Source organism: Vipera ursinii (assembly GCF_947247035.1).
Source record: "Vipera ursinii genome assembly, chromosome: 2".
Lineage (NCBI taxonomy): Eukaryota > Metazoa > Chordata > Lepidosauria > Squamata > Viperidae > Vipera > Vipera ursinii.
The window spans coordinates 10,011,983-10,038,267 of NC_139513.1; the positions used below are offsets into that span (position 1 = coordinate 10,011,983).

At 45.7% G+C, this 26,285-nt stretch overlaps 1 protein-coding gene across 6 annotated transcripts in view; it reads right to left on the reverse strand.

Annotated features, from left to right (window-relative positions):
• The window catches only part of LOC310636473 (uncharacterized protein), a 41,158-nt gene extending 17,603 nt beyond the window's left edge, over positions 1 to 23,555 (reverse strand). Inside the window, exons 1-7 of one of the 6 annotated variants that reach the window (XR_014491727.1) lie at positions 23,480 to 23,555; positions 19,165 to 19,757; positions 18,838 to 18,937; positions 18,638 to 18,714; positions 17,201 to 17,330; positions 13,196 to 15,688; positions 12,639 to 13,151 (exon numbers count right to left, since the gene is read on the reverse strand). Coding sequence is in view for 3 of the 6 variants with exons in the window: in XM_083356343.1 (XP_083212469.1) it covers positions 13,647 to 15,688; positions 17,201 to 17,330; positions 18,638 to 18,714; positions 18,838 to 18,937; positions 19,165 to 19,326 (2,511 nt within the window). In the remaining 3 variants the exon portion in view is untranslated. Of the gene's footprint in view, positions 1 to 5,113; positions 5,295 to 5,550; positions 5,672 to 12,638; positions 15,689 to 17,200; positions 17,331 to 18,637; positions 18,715 to 18,837; positions 18,938 to 19,164; positions 19,758 to 23,479 lie in introns of those variants that run through there. The other 5 variants (XM_083356344.1, XM_083356343.1, XM_083356347.1 and 2 more) reach the window with 5 other exon arrangements.
• Between the last annotated feature and the right edge of the window lie 2,730 nt (positions 23,556 to 26,285).

Below are 26,285 nucleotides of genomic sequence, written 5' to 3' on the forward strand. Positions count from 1 at the left end.
ATCAGCATATTGATGATACCCAACTCCAAAACCACGAATGATCTCACCCAGCGGTTTCATGTAGATGTTGAACAGGAGAGGCGAGAGAACCGACCCCTGAGGAACTCCACAAACGAGAGACCTAGGGGCCGATCTCTGCCCCCCTGCCAACACCGACTGCGAGAGTCCCAGGAGATAGGAGGAGAACCACTGAAGAACCATGCCTCCCACTCCCAATCCCCTGAGACGCCGCAGCAAGATACCATGGTCGATGGTATCGAAAGCCGCCGAGAGGTCTAATAGGACTAGGACAGAGGAATATCCCCTATCCCGAGCCCTCCAGAGATCATTCACCAGAGCGACCAATGCCGTCTCCGTGTTGTACCCGGGCCTGAAACCCGATTGGTAAGGGTCCAGATAATCCGCTCTCTCCAGGACCAGAGGGAGCTGATGCGCCACCACACTCTCAACAACCTTCGCAAGAAAGCGAAGGTTGGAGACTGGACGAAAGTTGTTCAATACAGCTGGGTCCAAGGCAGGCTTCTTGAGGAGAGGTCTCACCACCGCCTCCTTCAAGACGGTGGGGAAATAACCCTCACTCAAAGAAGCAGATATGACCACCTGGAGCCAGCCTCGTGTCCTCTCCCTAGCTGCATAAACCAGCCAGGAAGGGCACGGATCCAATAAACATGTGGTGGAGCTCAGCCTCCCCATAATCCTGTCCACTTCATCAGGGGTCACAGAATAAAACTCCTCCCAGATAACATTGACAAGACCGCCCGTGTCCTGATCGCCAGACTCTGCCCAGCTGGAGACCAAACCGGTCCGAATCCGAGCGATTTTATCCGACAGATGTTGACTAAATTCCTTGGCACGACCCTGCAAGGGATCCTCCCTCACCTCCTGATTAAGAAGGGAGCGAGTCACCCTAAACAGGGCGGCCGGGCGATTATCTGCGGACGTGATGAGGGTGGAGAAGTAATTACACCTCGCCACCCTCATCGCTGCGAGATAAGACCTAATATAGGTTCTTAACCGCAACCGGTCGGATTCAGAACGGCTAGACCTCCAGCAGCTCTCTAGGCCCCGTTTCCGACGCTTCATCTCCCGGAGCTCCGCGGAGAACCATGGAGCTCGCTGGGATCTGCACCGGGTCAGGGGTCGCAAGGGTACAACCCAGTCAAGTGCCTCAGTGGCTGCCCTTTCCCAGGCTTCCACTAAGGCATCTGCCGAGTTGTGAGCGATGGAGGCATGTGGGGACCCCAGCGCTGCTTGGAATCTATCAGAATCCATTAAGCGTCTGGGGCGGTACCATCTGATTGGCTCCGTACCCCCACGGCGGGGGGTGGCAAAACGGAAGACCATCCGCAGGAGGTGATGATCGGTCCATGACAGGGGCATAATAAATGGAGAGCCCCCACCAAGATCATCCAACCACCGTCCAGATAAAAAAATCAGGTCAAGGGTGTGGCCTCCCTCATGAGTTGGTTCAAAAATTACTTGCGTCAGGTCCATGGCCGTCATGGAAGCCATGAACTCCCGAGCTAGCTCAGATGAACCTCCCAGGGATGGTAGATTGAAGTCTCCCAAAACTATAAGTTTGGGAAACTCAACCACCAACCCCGAGAGGATATCGAGCAGCTCGGGCAGCAGCAAGCCCAACTGCGCCCCAGAACCAAATCTCACAAAGAGAGACTCACACCCGACTATCTGAGGAACGGTGGTCTCCCGCGGACATAAGGTCTCCCTAATAGTCACCGCCACACCCCCACCCCTACCATGAGCTCGTGGCCGATGTAGCACCCGGAAGCCTGGTGGGCAGAGGTCAACCAAAGGGACCCCACCCTCTGGGCCCAACCAAGTCTCCGTGATGCAAGCCAGGTCCACATGCTCACCCTCAACAAAAATCCCTAACGAGTGGAGCTTTGTTAACCACGGACCTGGCATTCAGGTACACCAGCCGGAGCTCAGGAGGCTGCACATCCTCAGGAGGCTGCACATTTTATTTATTTAATTAGTTTTCTATACCGCCCTATTCCCGAAGGACTCAGGGCGGTTTACAGGGCAGCATATAAAAGACAATATAAAAAGATAATATAAAATTAAAATGAATTAAATTAATTAAAGCCCAACAATTAAAACAATATTAAAAAGCTAAAACCCCTTCAGTCCAGGCCTGATAGATCGAAAAGCCAGGTTTTTAGGTCCCGGCGAAATGAACGCAGATCGGGGGCGGTCCGGAGTTCCACAGGTAAATCATTCCAAAGGGCAGGCATGCCCACAGAAAATGCTCTCCCTCTGGGGATCACCCACCGGCACTCCCTAACTGGCGGTTCCCTAAGGAGGCCCTCTCTATGGGAGCGCACAGGACAATGGGAAGTTGATGCTGGCAGCAGGTGCTCCCTAAGATAATCCGGACCCATGCCATGTAGGGCTTTATAGGTCATCACCAGCACCTTGAATCTCACCCGGAGGGCAAATGGAAGCCAATGCAGCTCGCGGAGAAGAGGTGTTACACGGGAGTATCGGGAGACTCCCATCACAACTCGCGCGGCTGCATTCTGCACCAGCTGAAGCCTCCGAGTGGTCCTCAAGGGCAGCCCCATGTAGAGAGCGTTGCAGTAGTCTAACCGGGAGGTCACGAGCGCATGAGTGACTGTGCGTAGGGCATACAAGATGCCAGAACTCAAAGTGCTTAAGAAACTGGAATGAAATACAGAATTTTGACACGTTTCTTGTGCTTCATATTGAGACATTTAGGCATTAGACATTTCTTGTTTTTAGATTTGTATGTTTGTAAGTAACTGGAGCCATAGAGAAGAGAAAAGGAGAAAGTTCCAAAAACCACTCATCCCAAGAAAGAGAAGGATCTTAATGAGGAAAAGGAAGACGATCCTAACATAGAATAATATTGAATGAAATAATCCTGGAAAGGAACAACATTCTAACGATGTCATGAATGCTGAGTTCACATCAAATAAAATGCCAAGGAAATGACCTTGGCTTAGGTTGCTCAATTCCTGTATTTCAGTGCTTGCTTTTTGGGAACATACTACAACACGAAGGCTGCTTCACACAATTTGCCTTGACCCCAAACTGGTTTACCAGTCATAAGGCTCACATGAAACACAGGGCTTGAAAGAACACCTTAAAGTGATGTTCATCCACCCTCTTAACTATAACAACAACAACAACAACAATAATAATAATAATAAAGTTGAAAGGGACCTTGGAGGTCTTCGACTCAAACTTCCTGCTCAGGCAGGAAACCCTACACCATTTTGGACAAATGGTTGTCCAGTGTCTTGTTAAAAATTTCCAGTGTTGGAGCTTTCACAACTTCTGGAGGCAAGTGGTTCCACTGATTAATTGTTCTGTCAGGAAATTTCTCCTTAGTTCTAGGTTGCTTCTCTCTAAGTTTCCATCCATTGCTTCTTGTCCTACCTCAGGTGCTTTGGAGAATAGCTTGACTCCCTCTTCTTTGTGGAAACCCCTGAAATATCGGAACACTGCTATCATGTCACCCCTAGTCCTTCTCTTCTTTAAACGAAATATACCCAATTCCAGCAACTGTTCTTTAAACGTTAGCCTCCAGTCCCCTAAACATCTTTGTTGCTCTCCTCTGTACTCTTTCTAGAGTCTCAACATCTTTCTTACATTGTGGTGACCAAAACCAGATGCAGTATTCCAGGTGTGGCCTTACCAAGGCATTGTAAAGTGATATTAACACTTCATGTGATCTTGAATCTATCCCTCTATCCCTTAATACAGCCTAGCACTGTGTTGCCTGTTTTGGCAGCTGCAACACACTGCTAACTCATATTTAACTGATCATCCACGATTCACTCTGTTACTACTATTGAGCAAGGTACCACCTATATACTGTACCTAAAGTGCACTATGGTGCTGGAGAAGACTCCTGCGAGCCTCTTGGACTGCAAGGCGATCAAACCGGTCAGTCCTAGAGGAGATCAACCCTGACTGCTCTTTAGAAGGCCAGATCCTGAAGCTAAAACTCAAATACTTTGGCCACCTCATGAGAAGGAAAGACTCACTGGAGAAGAGCCTAATGCTGGGAAAGATTGAGGGCAATAGAAGAAGGGGACAACAGAGAATGAGGTGGCTGGATGGAGTCACTGAAGCAGTAGGCGTGATCTTAAATGGACTCCAGAAGATGGTAGAGGACAGGAAGGCCTGGAGGAACGTTGTCCATAGGGTCGCGATGGGTCGGACACGACTTTGCAACTAACAACAAAAGTGCACTAAAGATTTGCAGCCTCTATTTCCAAAATGGAAAACCAAAGCAAGTACCAGGAAACCAGGGTGACTAAGTTAACAAGCGTCAATCCATGCACCCCCTCCCCCGAAAAAATATATAACAAGAATATCTTACAAAAATAATAATATCAGGGAAGAAAGTTTGGAATCCTATTAGGTATTTGACCTTTAACAGCTGGGGCATACCCTGATGAATCCTTCTTGATCAACTTTTATCAAAAACTCAAACGCCATTAATTATTCTGGCCCAAACCCCTTTGGGAACTTGAGATGCCTGAATTAACAAGCCACCATCGGATACACAGAGGACGAACCCCCCGAATGAATGAGCCATTGACAGCCTAACCCAGGGGTAGGCAACCTCGGCTCTTTTATGACTCGTGGACTTCAACTCCCAGAATTCCTGAGTCAGCATAGCATAGCTTACTCAGGAATTCTGGGAGTTGAAGTCCACGAGTCATAAAAGAGCCGAGGTTGCCTACCCCTGGCCTAACCTGACCTTTTGATTCATGCCACTCCGACAAACACCTTCCCCACTTCTTAGCCTTAATTTCAATTTCAATTTCCTGGTTATTTGTTCTACTGATTTCAAAGGAGAATTAGAGTTAAGAACAATCCTACAAACAATAAATGTCTCAGGTCACAAAACAGCAGCAATTGCGATGAGAGCTATATAAATCGATTTCATGGGACAAAAAATCAACATTTGAACTTATAGGCAAATGTCATACAGCAGAACCCCATTAATCATTCTGGCCCAAACCCCTTTGGGAACTTGGGAAGCTTGAACAAGCCACCGTCCGATACACAGAGGACAAACACGCGAATAAATGAGCCATTGACAGCCTAACCTGACCTTTTGATTCATGCCACTCCGACAAACACCTTCCCCACTTCTTAGCCTTAATCCACGCTTTTCTAAATACGGACAAATGAAGATAAACATGGACATCTATTCCGAGACTTCAAGAGGTTTGGGAAACACCGGTTCAATCGGGCACAGGGCGCGAATGTTGCATCTGAGTCCCACTTGCGTCCGTTGTCTGCCGGCAGAGCCACTTTCAGGTAGTGGGGAGAGGCACCCCACGGTCCCGGTCCTCCACCCCGCATTTGCACCATGAGCAGGCAGCGGGACTTCCGGCCAGCCGCGGCTTCCCCCCGCTATGCAGAGGCTGCCCCAGTAAATGGGGGGAAACCGCCCCTCCCTTCTGGCGACTCCCATTTCTCTCCTTTGCTTCCCCCGCCCCCTACATGGAAAAGGAGGCAGCGGAAGATGGGACTCCGGACTCCCACCTCGGGGGAAGACTTGGCCCTTCTCCACGCTCGCCTCCAGCACAGGATCCCTTTGCACGGGCAGAACCGCCACTCGTGTAAACCGGGAGTCTCCTCTGGATGCCGCTTGCTACGATTTCTCCGGGCAACATGGGTGCTCTGCCCCAGCGGAGGAGTCCTGCGCATGCCCGGTTCCCTGCTGAGGCTGAGAGCGCCCTCTGGTGGACTCTGCGCGTAATGTCAGCATTACCCGAAAGGGCGGGAAAGAGGAGCGCGTCTGAGGCGAGGAGGAGGGCAGGGATGATGGGTATGGGAGAAGGAAAGGACAGTCTCAATGGCTTCGGTGTCTCCAGAGGCGGTGTCTTTTCCATCTTCCTATCCAGGCACCGTTTGTGGACATGGAGAAAAAAAATCTCTGTGGTGGATTTCAACTCGCTTCCCTCAAGAACACTCGACCTGAAAGATCCCCAGAGATTGGAGAAGGCCTCAAAATGGGCCCAAATCCACTCAGAAACTGATGAAGACGAGGACCAGGAAGCTCTTTGAGAAACACTATTTGTGTCTTGAGGTTGTTGCAAACTCCAGCCTGAAGGGGAGGAAGATGGGACATGGGCAGGGAAGCCACAACTGGGAAAATGTATTTCTGTTTCTCTGGTTCTGTATCTGCAGCTGCCCTTGTCCAATTCTTGGCTCTGGGTGTCTCAGAATCACTGGGAAAGCCAAGCAGCTGCTTTGGACCCAGGAAAGGACGCTGAAGAGAAAGAAAAAAAACACTCCAAAGTGTAGAAAAAGCTGAAACTAGAGGATGTTCCAGATATTTTACTTCACAAAGAAGGCGCCTTGGAGGAGAAATGAAAAGGGCGAAGCAGCGTCTTATCTATGACTGGAAAAAAATTGGAATTGCAGAAGGATGGGAAGCAACTATGGAAAAGAGAATATATCATTAAAATACTATGAGGAGAGAAAAAGAAGAGGAGAAATGTGTTTTATTTAGGGACTGAATGGTAAACACCCTCAGAAAATATCAGTAGGAAAGCTCTGTAGAATTTAAGGCAGGGGTCTTCAAACGTGGCTATTTTATGACTTGTGTACTTTAACTCCTAGAATTCCTCAGCCAGGCACGCTGGCTAAGGAATTCTGGGAATCAGATAAAGGCCAATTTGAAGACCCCTGATTTAACGAAACTGGGATGCTGCTAGATCATGAATAAAAAGAAAAGTACAATTATCGTCTATTATTCTTTGACTGCCACTCTGTTCCATTTTTGTAATGAAACATTGGACAATAACTGGCAGAAAACTGGAATTGGTGCCATCTCTCCATTTTGACAGAATCATCCAGGAATAATATTTGAATAAACCGCTGCAACCCCACAGCAGCCTCTAAACTCAGAAGTTTGTCTCCCACCCAAATCCTCCCAATTATATTTGCTTATTAATGATTATTAGGGCTTTTCTTATTTTTGTACAGTAAGCAGATGCAAAGACAGCAATTGTTTTTCCCCACAAAAACCTATTAGACACACTTAAACACCCACTCCTTACTTGTAAACTGAATGCTAACTTGACCTTGCTTATTTTTCTCTCTTCCTGTTAAGCAAGAAAATGGTAAGGGAACGCCTATCTGACCTTGACGAATATAAATCACCAGGACCTGACAGATTACATCCCAGAGGTCTGAAGGAGCTGGCAGATATTATCACAGAACCATTGCAGCATATGTTTCAAAAATCCTGGAGCACTGGGGAAGTACCTGAGGATTGGAAAAAGGCTGATATGGTTCCCATCTTCAAGAAAGGGAAAAAAACAGACCCAGGAAACCAATCAGTCTAACATCAATATCTGGGAAGATCCTGGGAAAATACTGAAAAAAACAGATCTGCGAACAACTAGAAACAAACGAAGTTATAACTGGTAGCCAGCATGGGTTTGTTAAAAACAGATCATACCAAACCAATCTTATTTCTTTGATAAAGTGGCCAAATTAGCAGACCAGCGAAACGCTGTGGACATAGTATACTTACATTTCAGTAACGCATTTGACAAAGTAAACCACAATCTACTGCTTGGTAAGGTAGGAAAAGGTGGAATAGACAACATCACCACCAGATGGATTTGTAGCTGGCTGACAAATTGTACTCAACGAATAGACCTCAATGGTACTACATACACACAGAGAGAAGTAAGCAGTGAGGTACCACAAAGCTCTGCCTTAGGCTCAGTGCTCTTATATCTTCATCAATGACTTAGATGAGGGAATAGAAGGGGAACTCATCAAATTTGCAGATGGCAGTAAACTGGCAGGAATAGTCAACACCCCAAAAGACAAGTTCAGGATTCAAAAAGATCTTGACAAAGTTGAACAATGGGCTCTATCCAACAAAATAAGTTTTAATGTGGAGAAAAGCAAAGTTTTACATTTAGGCAGGAAAAATGAGAGATATAAGTACAGATTAGGTGAGACCTGGCTCAAAAATAGTAACTGTGAGAAGGACCTTAGAGTCCTAGTAGACGATCACTTGATTATGAGCTAGTAATGTGCAGCAGCTGCCAAAAAAAGTAATACAATCCTGGGTTGATTAAACAGCCATAGAATCAAGATCACGCAAAGTATTAGTACCGCATTATAAAAACCTAGTGAGACCACATGGAATACTGCATCCAATTTTGGTCACCATATTACAAAAAAGATGTTGAGACCTTGGAAAAAGTTCAGAGAAGAGCAACTAAGATAATAATAATAATAATAATAATAATAATAATAATAATAATAATAATAATTTAATTTAATTTAATTTTTATACCGCCCTTCTCCCGAAGGACTCAGGGCGGTGTACAGGGCAATACAATAAAATACAATATATAAAAATTAAAAGAAATATTAAATACAGATAATCAAAGGCCTGGAGACTAAAACATGAAGAAACAAAAGAAGTTTGTGGAACTAAAAAAGTTCAATCAGATCTTCCAGTTTCTCGTGAAAAAAGGATCTTGCAAAGTTGGACCATCTATTTTTTTTTAGCCCCACAAACCTTTCTCTGCACGTGGAGGCAGAGAAATGTGACGGAAGCAGAGATACATGATGGAGCTTGAAAGCAATTAAAGCAAAGAAATGCTTGGGAGAAGTGAGAGCAGCTGGCCAGTGGTGCCAGGAAGACAGCCCCCTAGTGTCCCTGGGGCAAAGAACCACAGCTCCACCCAGAGGAGCATCTGCCTGGGTACCCCCGCTCCCTTCCTCTTGCTGCCCAAGGGCCACAGGGGCTGGGTTGGCACATGAATGGCATGCACACCCCCTTTCCCTGAACTCTCTCAGAACCAGTAGATGGTCCACCCCCACGCTCTGAGGTTGGATCAATTGCCACTGCACGTTGAAGCTCTGCGTTTCCACCCCATGTGTAGGCAACGCCTGCTGTTTATACTGAACATCGTCCCGCTTATGCGTGCTCGCCTGCTGTACATAAGAAATTTCCCGAAAATAAGATCTAATGGATCTTTTGGTTCCCCCTAAAAATTATAACACCTAGTCTTATTTGGGGGAAAACACAGAATCTATTTTTATCTCTTATCTTCTCTATGTTTATATATGAAAATCTTTCCACTCCATTGGAGATTTCTCAAGGGATCCCAAAGGAATTTTTCTAAGGCAACCTGACTTTTTATTTTCCTGAAGGTTTCACTTCAAGGAACATCTTCATTTCTAAAGATGCTTCTTCAGAAGATACTTCTTGGATGAGAAACGAAATGTCTTAAAGAAAATACAAAAGTCCAGTTGCCTTTCACACATTCATGACCTAAATGTCTGAGAATCTCCTTAGGCATTTGTCAAGGGCTTTCCTCTCCCCTTCCCATGCATAATCCTCTAATTACAGGGGTGTCAAACTGCCAGCCCGCAGGCTGGACACGTCATCCGGAAGCCATGCCCACCCCATTGCCAGAAATGGCAAAATAATCCCGAGACATCTCGCGTCATCACGTGACGTCACAAGTTTCACATGTCTGCATACATGAGCTGCTTTGGGGAATTCTGAACCTTGGCCAACTGCATGAAGCGTGCTTCCATAGGAGTCTCATTCTTCCCTTGCAGTTATTTCAGCTCTGTCTCTTACTAATTCTTGGAACTCCACAAACTGTATTTTTCCCTCATTGCGAGCTTTCCCCTTCTATACAACAAGCTCTCAGTGTATAAGAGATTGCAGCTGTTGTATACAGCACCACTGATACAAATTTACATTAAATGTACTCTTTCTTAGCCCTCATCTCACCATAGAAAGGTAATATATGGTCCTACTGCTTGGAAAGTCTTTTGCACATGCATTTCAGGGGCTTCTTGTCATTCTGCTTCCTTTTTGTGCCAGAGGATCTCTTCATCCAGAAACTTTTTTCACTCTAATTATCTAATTATCCAATTATCTATTATTCTATCTCATCATGACAGGACTTTGACTGAAAAAAGTTACTACCTTTTCCATTCATACCGGCTGACTTAGGTTCCATAGAGCTGGCGCTCCCACAGAGAAGGCCCTCCCCCTGGGGGTCGCCAGCCGACATTGTCTAGCCAACGGTACCCTGAGGAGGCCCTCTCTGTCTGAGCGCACTGGGCGATGGGAAGTCGTTCCCGGCAGCAGATGGTCCTGCAAGTATCCTGGGCCTAAGCCATGTAGGGCTTTAAAGGTAAGTACCAGCACCTTAAATCTCACCCGGAGGGCAACCGGTAACCAATGCAGCTCACGCAGAAGGGGTGTAATACGGGAGTATCGGGGTGCTCCCATTACTACCTGCGCGGCCGCATTCTGCACCAGCTGAAGCCTCCGGGTGGTCTTCAAGGGCAGCCCCATGTAGAGAGCATTGCAGTAATCTATACGGGAGGTAACGAGTGCGTGGGTGACTGTACGTAGGGCATCTCGGTCCAGATAGGGGCGCAACTGGCGCACCAGGCGAACCTGGGCAAATGCCCCCCTGGCCATGACTCCAATATGATCTTCAAAACTGAGTCATGAATCCAGGAGGACGCCCAGATTGCGTGCCCTATCAACGGGAGGTAACATCTCTCCTCCCATAACCAAAGATAGAACTTCTTGGACTAAACGAGATGCCGGTACGTAAAGCCACTCAGTCTTGGCCGGGTTGAGCCGGAGTCTGTTCTTCCCCATCCAAATCTGTACCGCTTCCAGGCAATGGGACATCACATTGAGGGCATCACTGGGTTGGTTCGGGGTGGAGATGAAAAGCTGGATATCATCAGCATATTGATGATACCCCACCCCGAAACCACGGATGATCTCACCCAGCGGCTTCATATAGATGTTGAACAGGAGAGGCGAGAGTACCAACCCCTGAGGCACCCCACAACTAAGGAGCCTAGGGGTTGACCTCTGCCCCCCTGCCAACACCATCTGCGAACGGCCCAAGAGGTAAGAGGAGAAGCACCGTAAAACGGTGCCTCCCACTCCCAACCCCTCAATACGTCACAGCAAGATACCATGGTCGATGGTATCAAAAGCTGCTGAGAGATCTAGTAGGACCAGGACAGAGGAATAGCCCCTATCTCGGGCCCGCCAGAGATCATCCACCAGCGCGACCAATGCCATCTCCGTGCTATACCCGGGCCTGAAACCCGATTGGTATGGATCCAGATACTCAGTTTCTTCCAGGACCAAAGGGAGCTGCTGTGCCACCACGCTCTCAACAACCTTCGCAAGAAAGCGAAGGTTGCAGACAGGACGAAAGTTATTTAAAATGGCTGGATCCAGTGCAGGTTTCTTGAGGAGGGGCCTTACCACCGCCTCTTTCAAGGCGGCAGGGAAGCATCCCTCACTCAGTGAAGCATTGATAACTGCCAGGAGCCAGCCTCGTGTAACCTCCCGAGCCACATAAACCAGCCAGGAGGGACACGGGTCCAACAGACATGTGGCAGCACTTAATTTCCCCATGATCCTGTCCATTTCATCCGGAGTCACAGGGTCAAACTCTTCCCAAATGTTCTCAGCCAAACCCATCGCTTTTCCCTCGTCAGACACTGCCCAATCAGAGTCCAGACCAGCCCGAATCTGATCAATTTTGTCCACCAAATATTTACTAAATTCCTCGGCCCGTCCCCGTAAGGGGTCCTCTCCCGTCCCTTGATTTAAAAGGGAGCGGATCACTAAACATGGCGGCCAGGCGGTTATTTGCAGACGCAATGAGGGTGGAGAAGCACAAGATAAGATCTAGAAAAGGATCTTAACTGTGTTCGGTCAGACTCGGACCGACTGGTTCTCCAAATGCTCTCTAGGCCCCTTCCCCGGTGCTTCATCTCCCGCAGGTCCATGGAAAACCAAGGAGCGAGCCGGGACCTGCGCCGGGTCAGAGGCCGCAAAGGCACAACGCGGTCGAGCTTCCGAAGCAGCCCATTGCCAGGCATCAACTAAGGTCTAGACCGGGCTGTGGGAGAGCGAGGTAGGAATCAATCCAAGCGCCGTCTGGAATCTATCTAGGTCCATCAGGCGCCTGGGGCGGAACCATCTGGTCAGTTCCGCCTCCCAGCAGCGGGGGGTGGTGTGACGGAGGCCCAACCGCAGGAGATAATGGTCTGTCCATGAAAGGGGCTGAGATGTTGGAGTAACCCCCCCCAGACCATTAAGCCACTGCCCAGAGATAAAAATAAGGTCGGGTGTGTTTCCCCCCTTGAGTCGGGTCCTGAATAATCTGGGTCAGGTCCATGGCCATCATGGAAGCCATGAACTCTCGGGCCACCTCCGACGCACCGCCCAGGGAAGGCAGATTAAAATCTCCCAGAACCATAAGTCTTCCACCGAAGCCTCGGAGGGTCCTGTCACCCATCCGGGCTACAGAACAACAGCCCCATGCAGGCCCAAACGCCAAACTCGCTCCCCTCGTTCTCCGCGCTCAGATATGAGCGGCCATCTTCTCTGGAGGCGTGGTCAAAATTTTGTTGTGCAAAACCTGACTACTCTCAGTACCACTTCTCCTGTGCATTTTTCTTGTTGGCTCAGGAGATATTCTGCACAAACTGTCAGATACTTCATATTTAGTGATTATTTCCGCAATTCTTTTGTCAGACAGTTTACTCCCTAGGAAGAAAGACCCTTGATTCCATGGATGTTAAAGAAAAGGTACTTTTACTAGAGATATTGAGCACAGCATAAGCAAGACAAGCAAAAACCATATATTGAAAGCAATCTCCAATGTTCAAAGCCCTCAGTCCAATCCAATCTTGGTCCAATGTTTTAGCAACCTGATGCCTCAGGAGGAGCTATGAATTCATTTCCCAGGGCTGGTGTCTCTGAGGGCAGGCAGATGGCTCAGTTTGGTACCTTTAGTTCCTGTTAATGCCCATACTTACCAAATTCTCACAGGATTCTTTACTCTTCCTCTACCAAATGTCTCCTACCCCCTAGTTATGGCAGCTGCTAGCGAGCTTCAAAGAACGCGAAGATAGGCATCTGACTTCATTCCTGATTAATGCCTTTCCCATAGTTTGGCTGGGATGACATTTTGCTAGCTAAGCCCTATGCTTGCTCTAAAAAATTAAACTTTTTTATAGAGTTTCATTGGGGATTTGGACTTTCTTTTTATTATGATCCAATTGGAAATGGGATAAACATGAAGAAAAAAAGATATTCTCTTATTTATGTGAAATGGCATTAAAGGTAAAGGTTCCCCCGCACATGTGTGCTAGTCATTTCCAACTCTAGGGGCCGGTGCTCATCTCCGTTTCAAAGCCGAAGAGCCAGCGTTTGTCCGAGGAAGTCTCCGTGGTCATCTGGCCGGCATGACTAGATGCCAAAGGCACATGGAATGCTGTTACCTTCCCTCCGTACTGGTCCCTATTTTTCTAATTGCATTTTTACATACTTTCGAATGGCATTGGTGGCCTTCATGACAGGAGCTACAAAAATCCACTGTTCATAATTAAAACACATGTGCAGCATTTGGTTTCCATTAGTAAATTCATCACTATGGGGCTTCCAGTTGTGAAGGTTAGTGAAAAAACTTAGCAGACGTAATTAGGAAATGCATATATTTCAACAACTAAACCTAAGTTAAACAGATTCTCACCCAAATGTATCTGTATATGGAACATTTGGCCATTGGTCCTCTTGTAGCTTTTTCCATATTTCAGAGATTTATAGGACTTTTACACTGTGTGGTTCTTTTATGGGAGTTAAGATAACTATTCATAATAAAACCTTTTCCACACACCATACATTTATACGGCTTCTCCCCTGTGTGGATCCTTTTATGGGTGTTAAGATAATTCTTCGTAGAAAAACACTTTCCACATTCAATGCATTTATAAGGCTTCTCCCCTGTGTGAACTTTTATATGGCGGGTAAGACTACTAGAGACAGAAAAGCATTTTCCACACTCCATGCATTTATATGGCTTCTCCCCAGTATGTGTCCTACTATGGTACATAAGTTGGTAGTTCTTAATAAAACTCTTTCCACACTCCATGCATTTATATGGCTTCTCCCCTGTGTGGATCCTTTTATGGTATTTAACATGACTGCTCATCATAAAACCTTTTCCACACACCATACATTTATAAGGCTTGTCCCCTGTATGGGTCCTTTTATGTTTGTTAAGATAATTGTTTGTAGAAAAAATCTTTCCACATTCCATGCATTTATATGCTTTCTCCCCTGTGTGGGTCCTTTTATGGATGTTAAGATAACTGTTTGTAGAAAAACTCTTCCCACATTCCATACATTTATGTGTCTGTCCTTTATGTATCTGGTAATGGAAATTAAGAGAAGTACTACAAGTGAAGCTTTTTCCACACTCCATGCATTTATAGGGCTTCTCTCCTGTGTGGGTCCTTTTATGGGTGTTAAGATAACTGTTTGTAGAAAAACCTTTTCCACATTCCATACATTTATATGGCTTCTCCCCTGTGTGGGTTTTTTTGTGGAAGTTAAGATAACTGTTTGTAATAAAAGCCTTACCACACTCCATGCATTTATATGGCTTCTCCCCTGTATGTGTCCTACTATGGTAAATAAGTTGAGAGTTCTTAACAAAGCTCTTTCCACACTCCAGGCATCTATATGGTTTTTCCCCTGCATGGATCCTTTTATGGAAAATAAGGTCAGTGCTCTTAGGGAAGCTCTTTCCACACTCCAGGCATTTATAGGCCTTCTCCCTTGTGTGGATCTTTTTGTGGCAAGCAAGACTGCTCCTGTGAGTAAAGCTCTTTCCACACTCCATACATTTATATGGTTTCTCACCTGTATGGATCCGATAATGCAAAGTAAGAGAAGTACTACAAGTGAAGCTCTTTCCACACTCCGTGCATTTATAGGGCTTCTCTCCTGTGTGGATCCTTTTATGGGAAGTAAGATTGCTGCTCTGACTAAAGCTCTTTCCACACTGAATGCATTTATAGGGCTTCTCTCCTGTGTGGGTCCTTGTATGTGAAATAAGATGAGTGGTATGAATAAAGGTCTTTCCACACACCATGCATTTATAAGGCCTTTCCCCTGTGTGGATCGTTTCATGTACAGAAAGATTTTTGAGTGAGCTCAAGCACTTTCCACACTCTGTGCATTTGTAGGGCTTCTCTCTTGTGTGGATCCTTTTATGTGAAGTAAGTTCTCTACTGTTAGTAAAGCTGTTTCCACACTCCATGCATTTATAAGGCCTTTCCCCTTTGTAGATCATTTGATGACATGTAAGATGACTCTTACTAGTGAAGTTTTTCCCACATGTTTTCTCTGCCTTGTGGATCCTTTTATGGTAAATAAGTTGATTGTTCTTATTAAAGCTCTTTCCGCATTCCATGCATTTGTGTGGCTTCTCTTCTGCCTGGGTTCTTTTTTGAGATGTATGGGAGAAGGTCCATTTGTAATTTTTCCCATTGTCTCTAGATATATAATCTTCTCCTTTCATTTCGATTTGACAGTGTTCATTTACATCAAATTTGTCTTTGAATAGTTTTATACATTTTCCAATATATTTCTTCTTTATTTTTTCTTGTTGGGTCACAGAGGCTTTTATTGATGGATGAACAGATGATGAACTTTTCCGATTCCAATTATTTGACTGGTTTCTCTCATGGCTTTCTACTTCCATTAGAATTGTAGGGTTCTTCGTATTGTATCCATGACTGATCAGTTGGAACAGTTTCCTGGAATCTTCATTTTCCTCCCCATTATTACCTTCACAGAAAAGAAAAATGAAAGTTTTGAAAGATGAATGTAGAATTGTACAGGAAGGGAAAAACCATAAATTTAAGTATCAAATTCTCCAAGGTTCAAAAGAAAGGGGAAGATTTGGTTTGCCTGATTTCAAATGGTACTTTGTAGTGTGCTGTGTGGTTTGGATAAGAAATGGTAGTTGCTCAGATATAAGAGAATATTAGAACTAGAAAGGCTTTATAAAGGTTTGGGTGTCGTGTATATTTGTGGTACGATAAATTTAGGATCAATCTAGATTTGAAAACTGTAATGTCAGAAATGCCACATTGAGATTGTGAAACAGATATAAACTTAGGCTGTGCCCCAAAACATTTTACTGACTTCCAAGGTCCCTTCCATATTCTATTCTATTCTGTTCTGTTCACAAGAAAGTCCAGTTACCTCTTGAAAAAGTACCTATGGGACAACTATGACCTGGATGACTGAGAATCTCCATAGATATGTAACTGTCAGTATTTTTCATATCAAAAAGACTCTAGGTAGATAAAGGGAACTATAGTATTTAACAACATAAAGCAGAATTTGAATCTCAATTGCATAGAAATGATGAATATGTAATTGCTAAAAGTCTAAACAGGCTGAGAAATTTGAAACTTAATTTTAATTTAATTTAATTTAATAATATTTCTATACCGCCCTTCTCCCTGAGGACTCAGGGCGGTTCACAGGGCAAAAGTAGAATACAAAATACAAACATTAAAAAGAAATTAAATAATTGCCCAAGTTTAAAACAATTACTATCCAATTATAAAACCCCAAAGATAAAATTAAGAATACAAAAAATAAAAAACTTAGCAGAAAAATATTCAAAAATGTATAAATGTAACTCAAACTTATACTGGAAATGTACACAAGACAAAGGATCGTTTTGTCATGCTTTAGTGGACTTGTAAAAAAGCTAGAAAACTTTGAATTCAAAGACATTCAGTGATACAGAGAACTTTAAAGATTAATATCCAACTGGGACTAATGAAAAGTCCTAGAAGATAGTTTCTGAGTATGACAGCCACAGTGAGATTATTATACACAAGGGTTCTACAATAAGTAGAATTGTGGAATGGTTGAGGAAGATGATAGAATTCTCAGTGATGACTAAATTGACTCTGATTAAGATAAGGATAGTGTCTATATTTATTAGTGATTGGAAACCCCCAATGGACTTTGCTGAAAAATAGAAAAAAATGATCTTATCATCAAACGTGTGTTCAAAGGTTAGAATGGATAAGGGAAACAATGATGTAACCTTAGAAACGGGACAAATTTTAACTTATCCCTTCGTCTTTTCTCTTTCTTCTCTTAATTTTATCGTATTTTTTTCTTATTACTCAATTATTTTCTTTACTTACACTTCAAAGTTTGTATTGTTTTTATTCTGATAAAATTCCTTTTATAAAATAATAATAAAACAAGCTAATATGTCTGATTACAGAAAGACGTCCCAAACACACTGACTGGGGAGTAGCATATTCTTACCCAAAGAGGCCACGTTCCGATGATTTTCCAGCATGACTTCCCAATATAGTGCTTTTTGGTCAGCATCCAGCAGAGACCACTCCTCATTGGAGAAATACACAGCCACCTCCTTAAAGGACACAAGACCCTCCTGAATGAGAAGAAAACAGAAGAAAAATCAATAAAATTTTCAAGATCTGTCCTATTCTTTAAGTGATTATAAGCAAAGATGTACATTTCAGGCCATTCAGTGAAAGGAACCCCACTTTTCATCTGGGTCTGTCTGTGTTGTGATTCAGCGTCAGCCTGTGGATTTGGCAGCTGAGTCGGACAATTCTGAAGAGGAGGAGGAGGGGTTTGGAGAGCCTTTGGTGTCAGAGGAAGGTTCAGATGCACCGCAGAACTCTCAGCCAGGCCCCTCCCATCTTGTTCCTCCTAGACCCAGCTGTGCGAGCCTGAGATTGGAAGAAGCCGATCCACAACTGACTCTGTTCAAGGACGCTAGGAGCAGGAGGCAATCCAGCAGAACTGAGCAAAGGAAAGCAATGAGGCAACTCAGGAGTAGGCAATTGAGAAGTCACACCTTGAGACTGCTGTTTAAAAGGGGAATGTATGGGAGGTGCTGGTTGCTGAAGGCAACAATTTGAAGAGTGTCTGATAAAGTCTTGGTCTGTATTTGTTTAACTTTTGTTTGAACTTTTTTGTTTAGTTTTTGCAAATAAATTTGGTTGGAATAGTTCCAGCCTATTGTTTATAAAAAGGGGTTGTCCCTGACATTCCAACAGGGCCGGTCATAGGCTGGAACAGAACAGTCTGCCTCTCTATTCCCATTCATCAGAAAGGCTTTCGGCATCTGGAGAGCATCTACTGGAATCCCCACCTATCTCTCATTACAATCAAACCAGTGTTTGCAGAAGAAAATGCGGGGATTGTGGTGATGGTGCTTTCAACAATTTAAGTAAAAGGCTTGTGGTGTCCCCAGAGCAAACAATCCTATCCATGCCCAAAACCTTCATTAAAATTGTATGAGGAGGCGCCCAGGGATTTTCATGGGTGTCATCAATAGACAAAGACAAACCCTGTTTCGGCTGCTCCTCAGACTACAAGGAACCCACTGCTTGTATTCCAATCCAATGGCTGAAGAAGAGAAAGCTACCTGGGAAGAGCATTTCTCATCCTTTCCAAAGCTGGAATTATTGGCCCCAAATTCCAGGCACAAATTGGGAGTATTAGAAATTCCTTTAAAGGTTGAAGGGCCTTGATCTGAGCATCCTCTTTGGATTTTAACAGTCTGCTTCATCTTTTAACCTGTTGACATTATTTTTCTTATAAATAAGGCAGTTTAGAAACTGTTAATGTGATTATTTGAGTTACTATTGAGAAGCCTTCAAAGAATTACTAATAGGATCGCTATTCAGTAAATGCTGACATTAAGAACATTTTTTGGTTTTATTATACCTCTCTTACTTGAGTTGCAGCTTCAATCACTCTTTCAGCACCATCATAAAAAGGAGTCAAATTCATTCTGTTCTTCCCTGTGAGGGAGACAGAATTTTTAAAACGAAAATTAATAAAATGGCAGGAGGCATTCTACAGAAGAGATGTAGAGAAGGTAAGATAGCTGGGAGCTCTCTTAGGAATGGGTGGGTTTTCATTACCATCTGAGATATCCTGACTTGCGGATTGCTGATAGACTCTCCTGGAAAACAGCTCTTGAGGGGGATTTGAAGAATTCCTGGTTCTCATAGGATCTCTGGTCTGCAGAGGGAAAGACTTGAATAAGACATCACACAACACGAAGTGAATTCTTGTTCTCTAAAAACAACTTCAATCCCACAATATCAATCAATGAGCCTAGAATGTAACAAAGGAACAGCTGTCTCCACTCTATCTTCTAGAATGGATAATGGAACAATGTCCTTCAAGAACTAGTGAAACATTTCCACATATTATGAAGACCAAAGAAGTAGGGAAGGTTTTTTTACCTGCAATTCGACTTGCTCCTTTTGCTCCTCTGCCTGACTCATGAGGAAGCTTTCGGCCAGGGCCACTTGGGAGCTGGTCTCTGCTCCATACTCCCGTAACCAGTTTGTCATCTGTGGGGGCAGAAGGACCAGCAGCTGCTCCAGAACAACCAGGTCCAACATTTGGGAATTACTATGGTTTTCTAATCTCAGCCATTGACTATAAATGTTGTGCAGTCAGCTACAGAGTCCTTGGGGACCTTCAGTCTCCTGGTATTGGATGTTTCTGAAGTTCCAGGGCTGACTGAACGGATGATGGTTTTCTTCTCCCGGACTTTCTACCCAGGTCTTGCCCAGATCTTTCCATAGATGCCAGGCTCAACAGCAGAGGGGCCTTTTCCAGTTCCCTCACTTGCTAATGGTAGTTTCTGCATCCTTTGTCTGTCCTGTAAGGAAATTCCATACAGGCCGAAGGAATCTTGTGGATCTCCAAGAACCTTTCAATTCATAGGACTATTCTGGTAGCTGCAGAACTGACCACAAAGGCTATCCAAGCTCTTTACCCAAGAGTTGACTTTTTGCTGTTAGGAAAGTTGTTGAGAGGACTCTAGTTTCTGCATTTGAGATGGAAAAGAAAAATTCAAAGAATGAGGTGGTGGTATTTAACCACTGAACCACATTGCTCCTCATGAAAGGGAAGCTGGTAAAGGATTGCAATGGTTGAGCACATGGATATTCTGGGTATTTGTGTGTCCGTCTGTCCAACAAGTGTGGTGTAAAATATTGTCCTAGATTACATCAAGACATGGAATATTTTATATTGGATTATAAAACAAATGTTTTATATTTGGTGGATTTTCAATATCTTTTTCCTCCGAAGGGCAAGTTACTTATTTCACATTTAAGATCATATATACCATACATTTAGGGATCATACAAGATGTCAGATGCATCACCAGGAAACCGCGCCCAACCTATTGCTGGCAGTGTGGAAAAACCTCCGATACGTCACACAACATCATGAGTTTTACATGTCTGCTATAACAGGAAGGCTGCTTCACACAATTTGCCCTGACCCCCAAACTTAACCGACCATAAGGGTAAAGTTCACATTGCACACAGCGCTTGAAACAACACAGCTTAAACTGATGTTCACCCACCCTCTTAACAACAATAATAATAGAGTTGGAATGGACCTTGGAGGTCTTCTACTCCAACTTCCTGCTCAGGCAGCAAACCCTACACCAGGGGTCGGCAACCTAAAAAAGAAAAAGAGCCACTGGGAACCGGTTCCATCACAAATTAAAAAAAGAGGGACCCGCGTGCGTGTGTCCATGCACGCGCATGCGCAAAAAGGTTTTTTGCGCATGCGCGGACGCACGCGGCTGCCATTTTTTTAAAAATGAGATGGAACCGGTTCCTGGTTGCCCGATGGCGACGGCCCGTCTGCAAAGCTGCCGCTTTCGGCAGCTTAGCAGACGGGCCGCGGCAGCTTCCGCAAAGAGCGGCGCCCCTGCCCATTCCGAGAGGTGCGCGCGCACCTCTCCGAACGACCGGAGGTGCGCGCGTACCTCCGCGCGAACGGGCAGCGGTGCCGCTCTTTCAGGAAGCTGCCGCTTCCTCAAAGAGCGGCGCCGTTGCCCCTTCGCGCGGAGGTACGCGCGCACCTCCCCAAAGGTTTGGGGAGGTGCGCGCGCACCTCCGGTCGTTCGGAGAGGTGCGCGCGCACCTCTCGGAATGGGCAGGGGCGCCGCTCTTTGCGGAAGCTGCCGCGGCCCGTCTGCTAAGCTGCCGCTTTCGGCAGCTTCACAGACGGGCCGCGGCGGGCTTCCTGAAAGAGCGGCACCGCTGCCCATTCGCGCGGAGGTACGCGCGCACCTCCGGTCGTTCGGAGAGGTGCACGCGCACCTCTCGGAATGGGCAGGGGCGCCGCTCTTTGCGGAAGCTGCCGCGGCCCGTCTGCTAAGCTGCCGCTTTCGGCAGCTTCACAGACGGGCCGCGGCGGGCTTCCTGAAAGAGCGGCACCGCTGCCCATTCGCGCGGAGGTACGCGCGCACCTCCGGTCGTTCAGAGAGGTGCGCGCGCACCTCTCGGAATGGGCAGGGGCGTCGCTCTTTGCGGAAGCTGCCGCGGCCCGTCTGCTAAGCTGCCGCTTTCGGCAGCTTCACAGACGGGCCGCGGCAGCTTCCTCAAAGAGCGGCACCGCTGCCCATTCGCGCGGAGGTACGCGCGCACCTCTCCAAAGGTTTGGGGAGGTGCGCGCGCACCTCCGCCCATTCAGGGAGGTGCGCGTGCACCTCTCCAAACGGGCGGTGCCACTCTCCATTTGGAGAGGTGCGCGCGCACCACTGCCCGTTGGAAGAGGTGCGCGCGCACCGGGCGGCTGGGAGCTGCAAGAGACGGCTCAAAGAGCCGCATGCGGCTCTGGAGCCGCAGGTTGCCGACCTGTGCCCTACACCATTTTGGACAAATGGTAGTCCAGTGTCTTGTTAAAAATTTCCAGTTTTGGAGCATTCACAACTTCTGGAGGCAAGTTGTTCCACTGATTAATTGTTCTGTCAGGAAATTTCTCCTTAGTTCTAGGTTGCTTCTCTCTTTGATTAGTTTCCATCCATTGCTTCTTGTCCTGCCTCAGGTCCTATTGAGAATAGCTTGATTCCTTCTTTGTGGCAACCCCTGAAATATTGGAACACTGCTATTATGTCACCCCTACTCCTTCTCTTCTTTAAACTAGATATACCAAATTCCAGCAACTGTTCTTTAAATGTTAGCCTCCAGTCCCCTGATCATCTTTGTTGCTCTTCTCTATACTCTTTCTAGAGCTTCAACATCTGTTTTACATGAGGTAAAAGGTAAAGGTTCCCCCGCACATGCGTGCTAGTCGTTTCCAACTCTAGGGGCCGGTGCTCATCTCCATTTCAAAGCCGAAGAGCCAGCCCTTGTCCGAGGACGTCTCCGTGGTCATGTGGCTGGCATGACTAGATGCCAAAGGCGCACGGAACGCTGTTACCTTCCCACCGTAGTGGTTCCTATTTTTCTACTTGCATTTTTACGTGCTTTCGAACTGCTAGGTTGGCAGAAGCTGTTTTACATAGTGGTGACCAAAACTGAATGAAGTATTCCAAGTGTGGCCTTACCAAGTGATATTAACACTGTAAATGATCTTGATTCTATCCCTCTGTTAATATAGCCTAGCACTGTGCTGTCTGTTTTGGCAGCTGCAGCACACTGCTGGCTCATATTTAAGTGATTGTCCACTAGCACTAGGATCCCTCTCAGTTACTACTATTGAGCAAGATATGACTTATATTGTATCTATACTACACTAAATGTTTGCAGCTTCTATATCAAAATGGAAAACCAAAGTATGTACAAGGAAATCTGGGAGACTAAGTTAACAAGCGTCAATCCATCCCCCCCCCAAATATAATTAGAATCAAATCTTACAAAACCACTAGTGTCAGGCAAGAAAATGAAGAATCCTATTAGGTACTTTAATTTCTCTTCAGCTGGGGCATCTTCTGATAAATCCTTGATCAACTTCTACCAAAGCCTCAAAATACTTGAGAAGCACAATTAAAAAACACCTTTTGGATTTCTATTTCCTAGTTATTCCAATGATTTCAAAAAAGTGAGCTAAGAACAATCCTACAAACAATAAATGTCTCAGGTCAGAAAACAGCAGCAATTGAGATGAGAGCTATATAAATCGATTCATGACAAAATAAATCAACATTTGAACTTATAGTGAAACTTTAGGCAGGAGAACCCCATTAATCATCCGATACAGAGGACGAACCCCCCGAATGAATGAACCACTGAGAGCCTAACATGACCTTTTGATTCATCCCACTCCGACACTTTCCCCACTTCTTAGCCTTAATCCACATTTTTCCAAATACGGACAAATGAAGACCAATATGTACTTCAATTCCCAGACTTCCAAGAGGTTTGGGAAACAACGGCCCAATCGGGCACAGGGTGCGAATGCTGCCTCTCAGCCCCACTTGCGCCTCCCTCCCTGCAGCGCTTCCCTCCTTTGTCTGCCGGCAGAGCCCCTTTCAGGTCGAGGGGAGAGGCGGGGAAAGCAGCAACCCCAGTCCTGGTCCTCGCACCCGGGACCCCGTACTTGCACCCAGGGCCGGCAGGGGGGCTTCCGGTCAGCCTCCCCCGGGAAATGGGGGGAAACGGCCCCTCCCTTCTGGCGACCCCAATTTCTCTCCTTTGCCTCCCCTTGGACCCTGCATGGGAAAGGGCGGCCGTGGAACATGGGACCCCGGACTCCCACCCCGGGGGAAGACTGGATCCGTCTCCACGCTCGCCTCCAGCGACTGACCCCTTTGCACGAGCAGCGCCGCCGCTCCCGGAACTCGGGAGTCCCGTCGATGTCCGGGTTCCCGCAAGGCTTCCCGGCAGCCTCTGCGCCTCCCGCAAAGGCCCCGACCCCGCCTCAAAGCGGAGGGAGGGGGTGAACAGGAAGAGCAGCCTCTTCCTATGGGTGCCTTGTTCCCGGGAAAGAGCCCCGCGCATGCTCAGTTACTTCATGAGGCTGAGATCACTCTGTGCGAACTGGCGCAATTATCCGAAAGGGCGGGAAGAGGAGAGCGCCTGAGGGAAGGGGTTGGGTACGGGAGTAGGAGGAAAGGTTCCCTGCCCTAGAAAGGCGTCGGCGTTTACAGAGGCGGCAGCTTCTCCATCTCCCTGTCCAGGAACCGTCTGTGGAGATGGAGAGAAATCTCCCTGGAGGATCTGAATCCATTTTACCTCAAGAACAACTGCTCTGAAGGCTCTGCAGATTGGAAAAGCCTCAAAAAGGGCCAAATCCTGTCAAAAATGGCCAGGCGGTCAGAAGACGAGGACCAGGAACCTCTATGGGAAACACAATTTGTGCCTGGGAAGCCGCAACTGGGAAAATGGGAGATTTCTCCTGTGTTTCTGGTTCTGTTTCTGTATCCGCAGCTGCCCTTCTGCAAATCTTAGCTCCCGGTGCCTCAGAATCACCTGGAAGGCCAAGAGGCTGTTGGTGCCTTTTCTCCATTTTGAGAATCATCCAGCTGTGATATTTGAATAAAGAGCTGCAACCCAGCAGGAGCCTCTGAATTTCAGAAGTTTCTCCCTCACCCAAATCCTCCTCCCAAAATTTGCCTTTTAGCAATTCTTAGGGCTTTTCATATTATGGTATAGTTAGCAGAACTTTTATTAGACAAACTTAAAACTCCCACTCCTTACTTGTAAACTGAATCTAACCTTACCTTGCTTATTTTACTCTCTTCCTATTACCACAGGTTAGCAACTATTTCTGTTATTCGATCTATTTCCATCTCTGTCTTCTTTCTTTGTATATGAAAACCCTTTTCGCTCCTCTAGATTTGACAAAGGGTCCAAAGGTACTTCTTCAAAAGCAACTGGACTATTTTCTTGAAGATGTTTTGCTTCTTATCCAGGAAGTATCTTCACTTCTAAAGATGCTTCTTCAGAAGAGAAGATACTTTTGGCATGAGAAGCGAAACTTTTTCAAGAAAACACAAAAGTCCAGTTGCCTTTTGGAAAAGAATCTTTTGGAAAACCATTATCTGAGATGTTTGAGAATCTCAATAGGCATTTGTCAAGGGGCTTTCCTTCTTCCCAATGCATAATTCTCTAATACTGGAGCTGCTTTAGGGAATTCTGCTCCATGGCTGGCTGCATGAAGCAGACTTCCCTGGATTTTCTGACCAGGAGATCTCATTTTTTTTCTTACGGTTCATCCAGCTGTCCCCTTCTGTACAACAAACTCTCCAGTGAAGGAGGGGCTGCAACTGTTGTATACAGCCCCATTGATATACATTTTCATTTCCATTAAATGTAGAGCTTTTATTAGTCCTTATCTTACCACAGAAAGGTAAAATATGGTCTAATCCTAGGAAAGTCTTTTGCACATGCATTTCAGAGGCTTCTCGTTATTCTGGCTCCATTTTCTGTGAGAGGAACTCTTCATCCTGAAACTTTCTTCACATCCAATATTTATGTGATTATTCTCTGACATCGTGAGTGACCGAAAAAAGTTCCCTCCTTCTGCATTCATACCGGCTGACTTAGGTCTGTTTTTCAATAGAAGAGTTGGATTATCTTTCCATATTCCTCCTCTCACTCCACAGGAAGTTCCCATTCTCATTTCTGCTACAGAGGAAGATAGATTTAAAAAGTTTTTGTCTTGAAGAGATGCATCAGGGAGATGCAGCTCCTTCTACTTCTTGCAGAAGCAACACCTTTTAAATGTCTGCCTGATTACATCCCTCTTAAAGCAATCATTTTCCAGCTCAATATTGGGATACATTCTCAAGTCAGCCCCTTGCCCAAATTGAATACACCAAAGTAGACTGTAAATCCAGTGAAGCTTTTGTAGTATAGAGGATCTGATGTTACACTGTCAGCATATGTTGCCTTTTTGAACATTCTTTTAATTTAGCACAATATCCCAAGATGTTTCCAGTTTCAACATCTTGTGATTCATGATATAACTTCTATTGACACCTATACAAAACATAACTGCAAAATAATTGCTACTTACAACCAGGGCTTTTTTTCTAATAGAACGCTCAGAACGGAGTTCCGGCACCTTTTTTGGATGGAACCTTGTAGGATAGGCAAGGCGGGCTGTATGACGTGTGAGTTCCGGCACCTTTTTCTTTTACAAAAAAAGCACTGCTTACAACTATTCTATTCATAAGGTATCTTCATTAGCATTACACTTAATTTGGTCATTTATATTTAGCTATAAATTCTGCAAGTTTTTCCTGATTTATGCCTTTCCCATAGTACGCCTGGAATGACATTTTGCTAACAAAGCCCTACGTTTATTGTGGATTTGGGCTTTATTAGGATCCAATCAAAAATGGGATAAAGGTAAAGGTAAAAGTTCCCCCGCACATGCGTGCTAGTCGTTTCCAACTCTAGGGGCTGGTGCTCATCTCCGTTTCAAAGCCGAAGAGACAGCACTTGTCCGAGAACGTCTCCGTGGTCATGTGGCCGGCATCACTAAACGCCATAGGCGCAAGAAACGCTGTTACTTTCCCACCGTAGTGGTCCCTATTTTTCTACTTGCATTTTTACGTGCTTTCGAACTGCTAGGTTGGCAGAAGCTGGGACGAGTAACAGGCGCT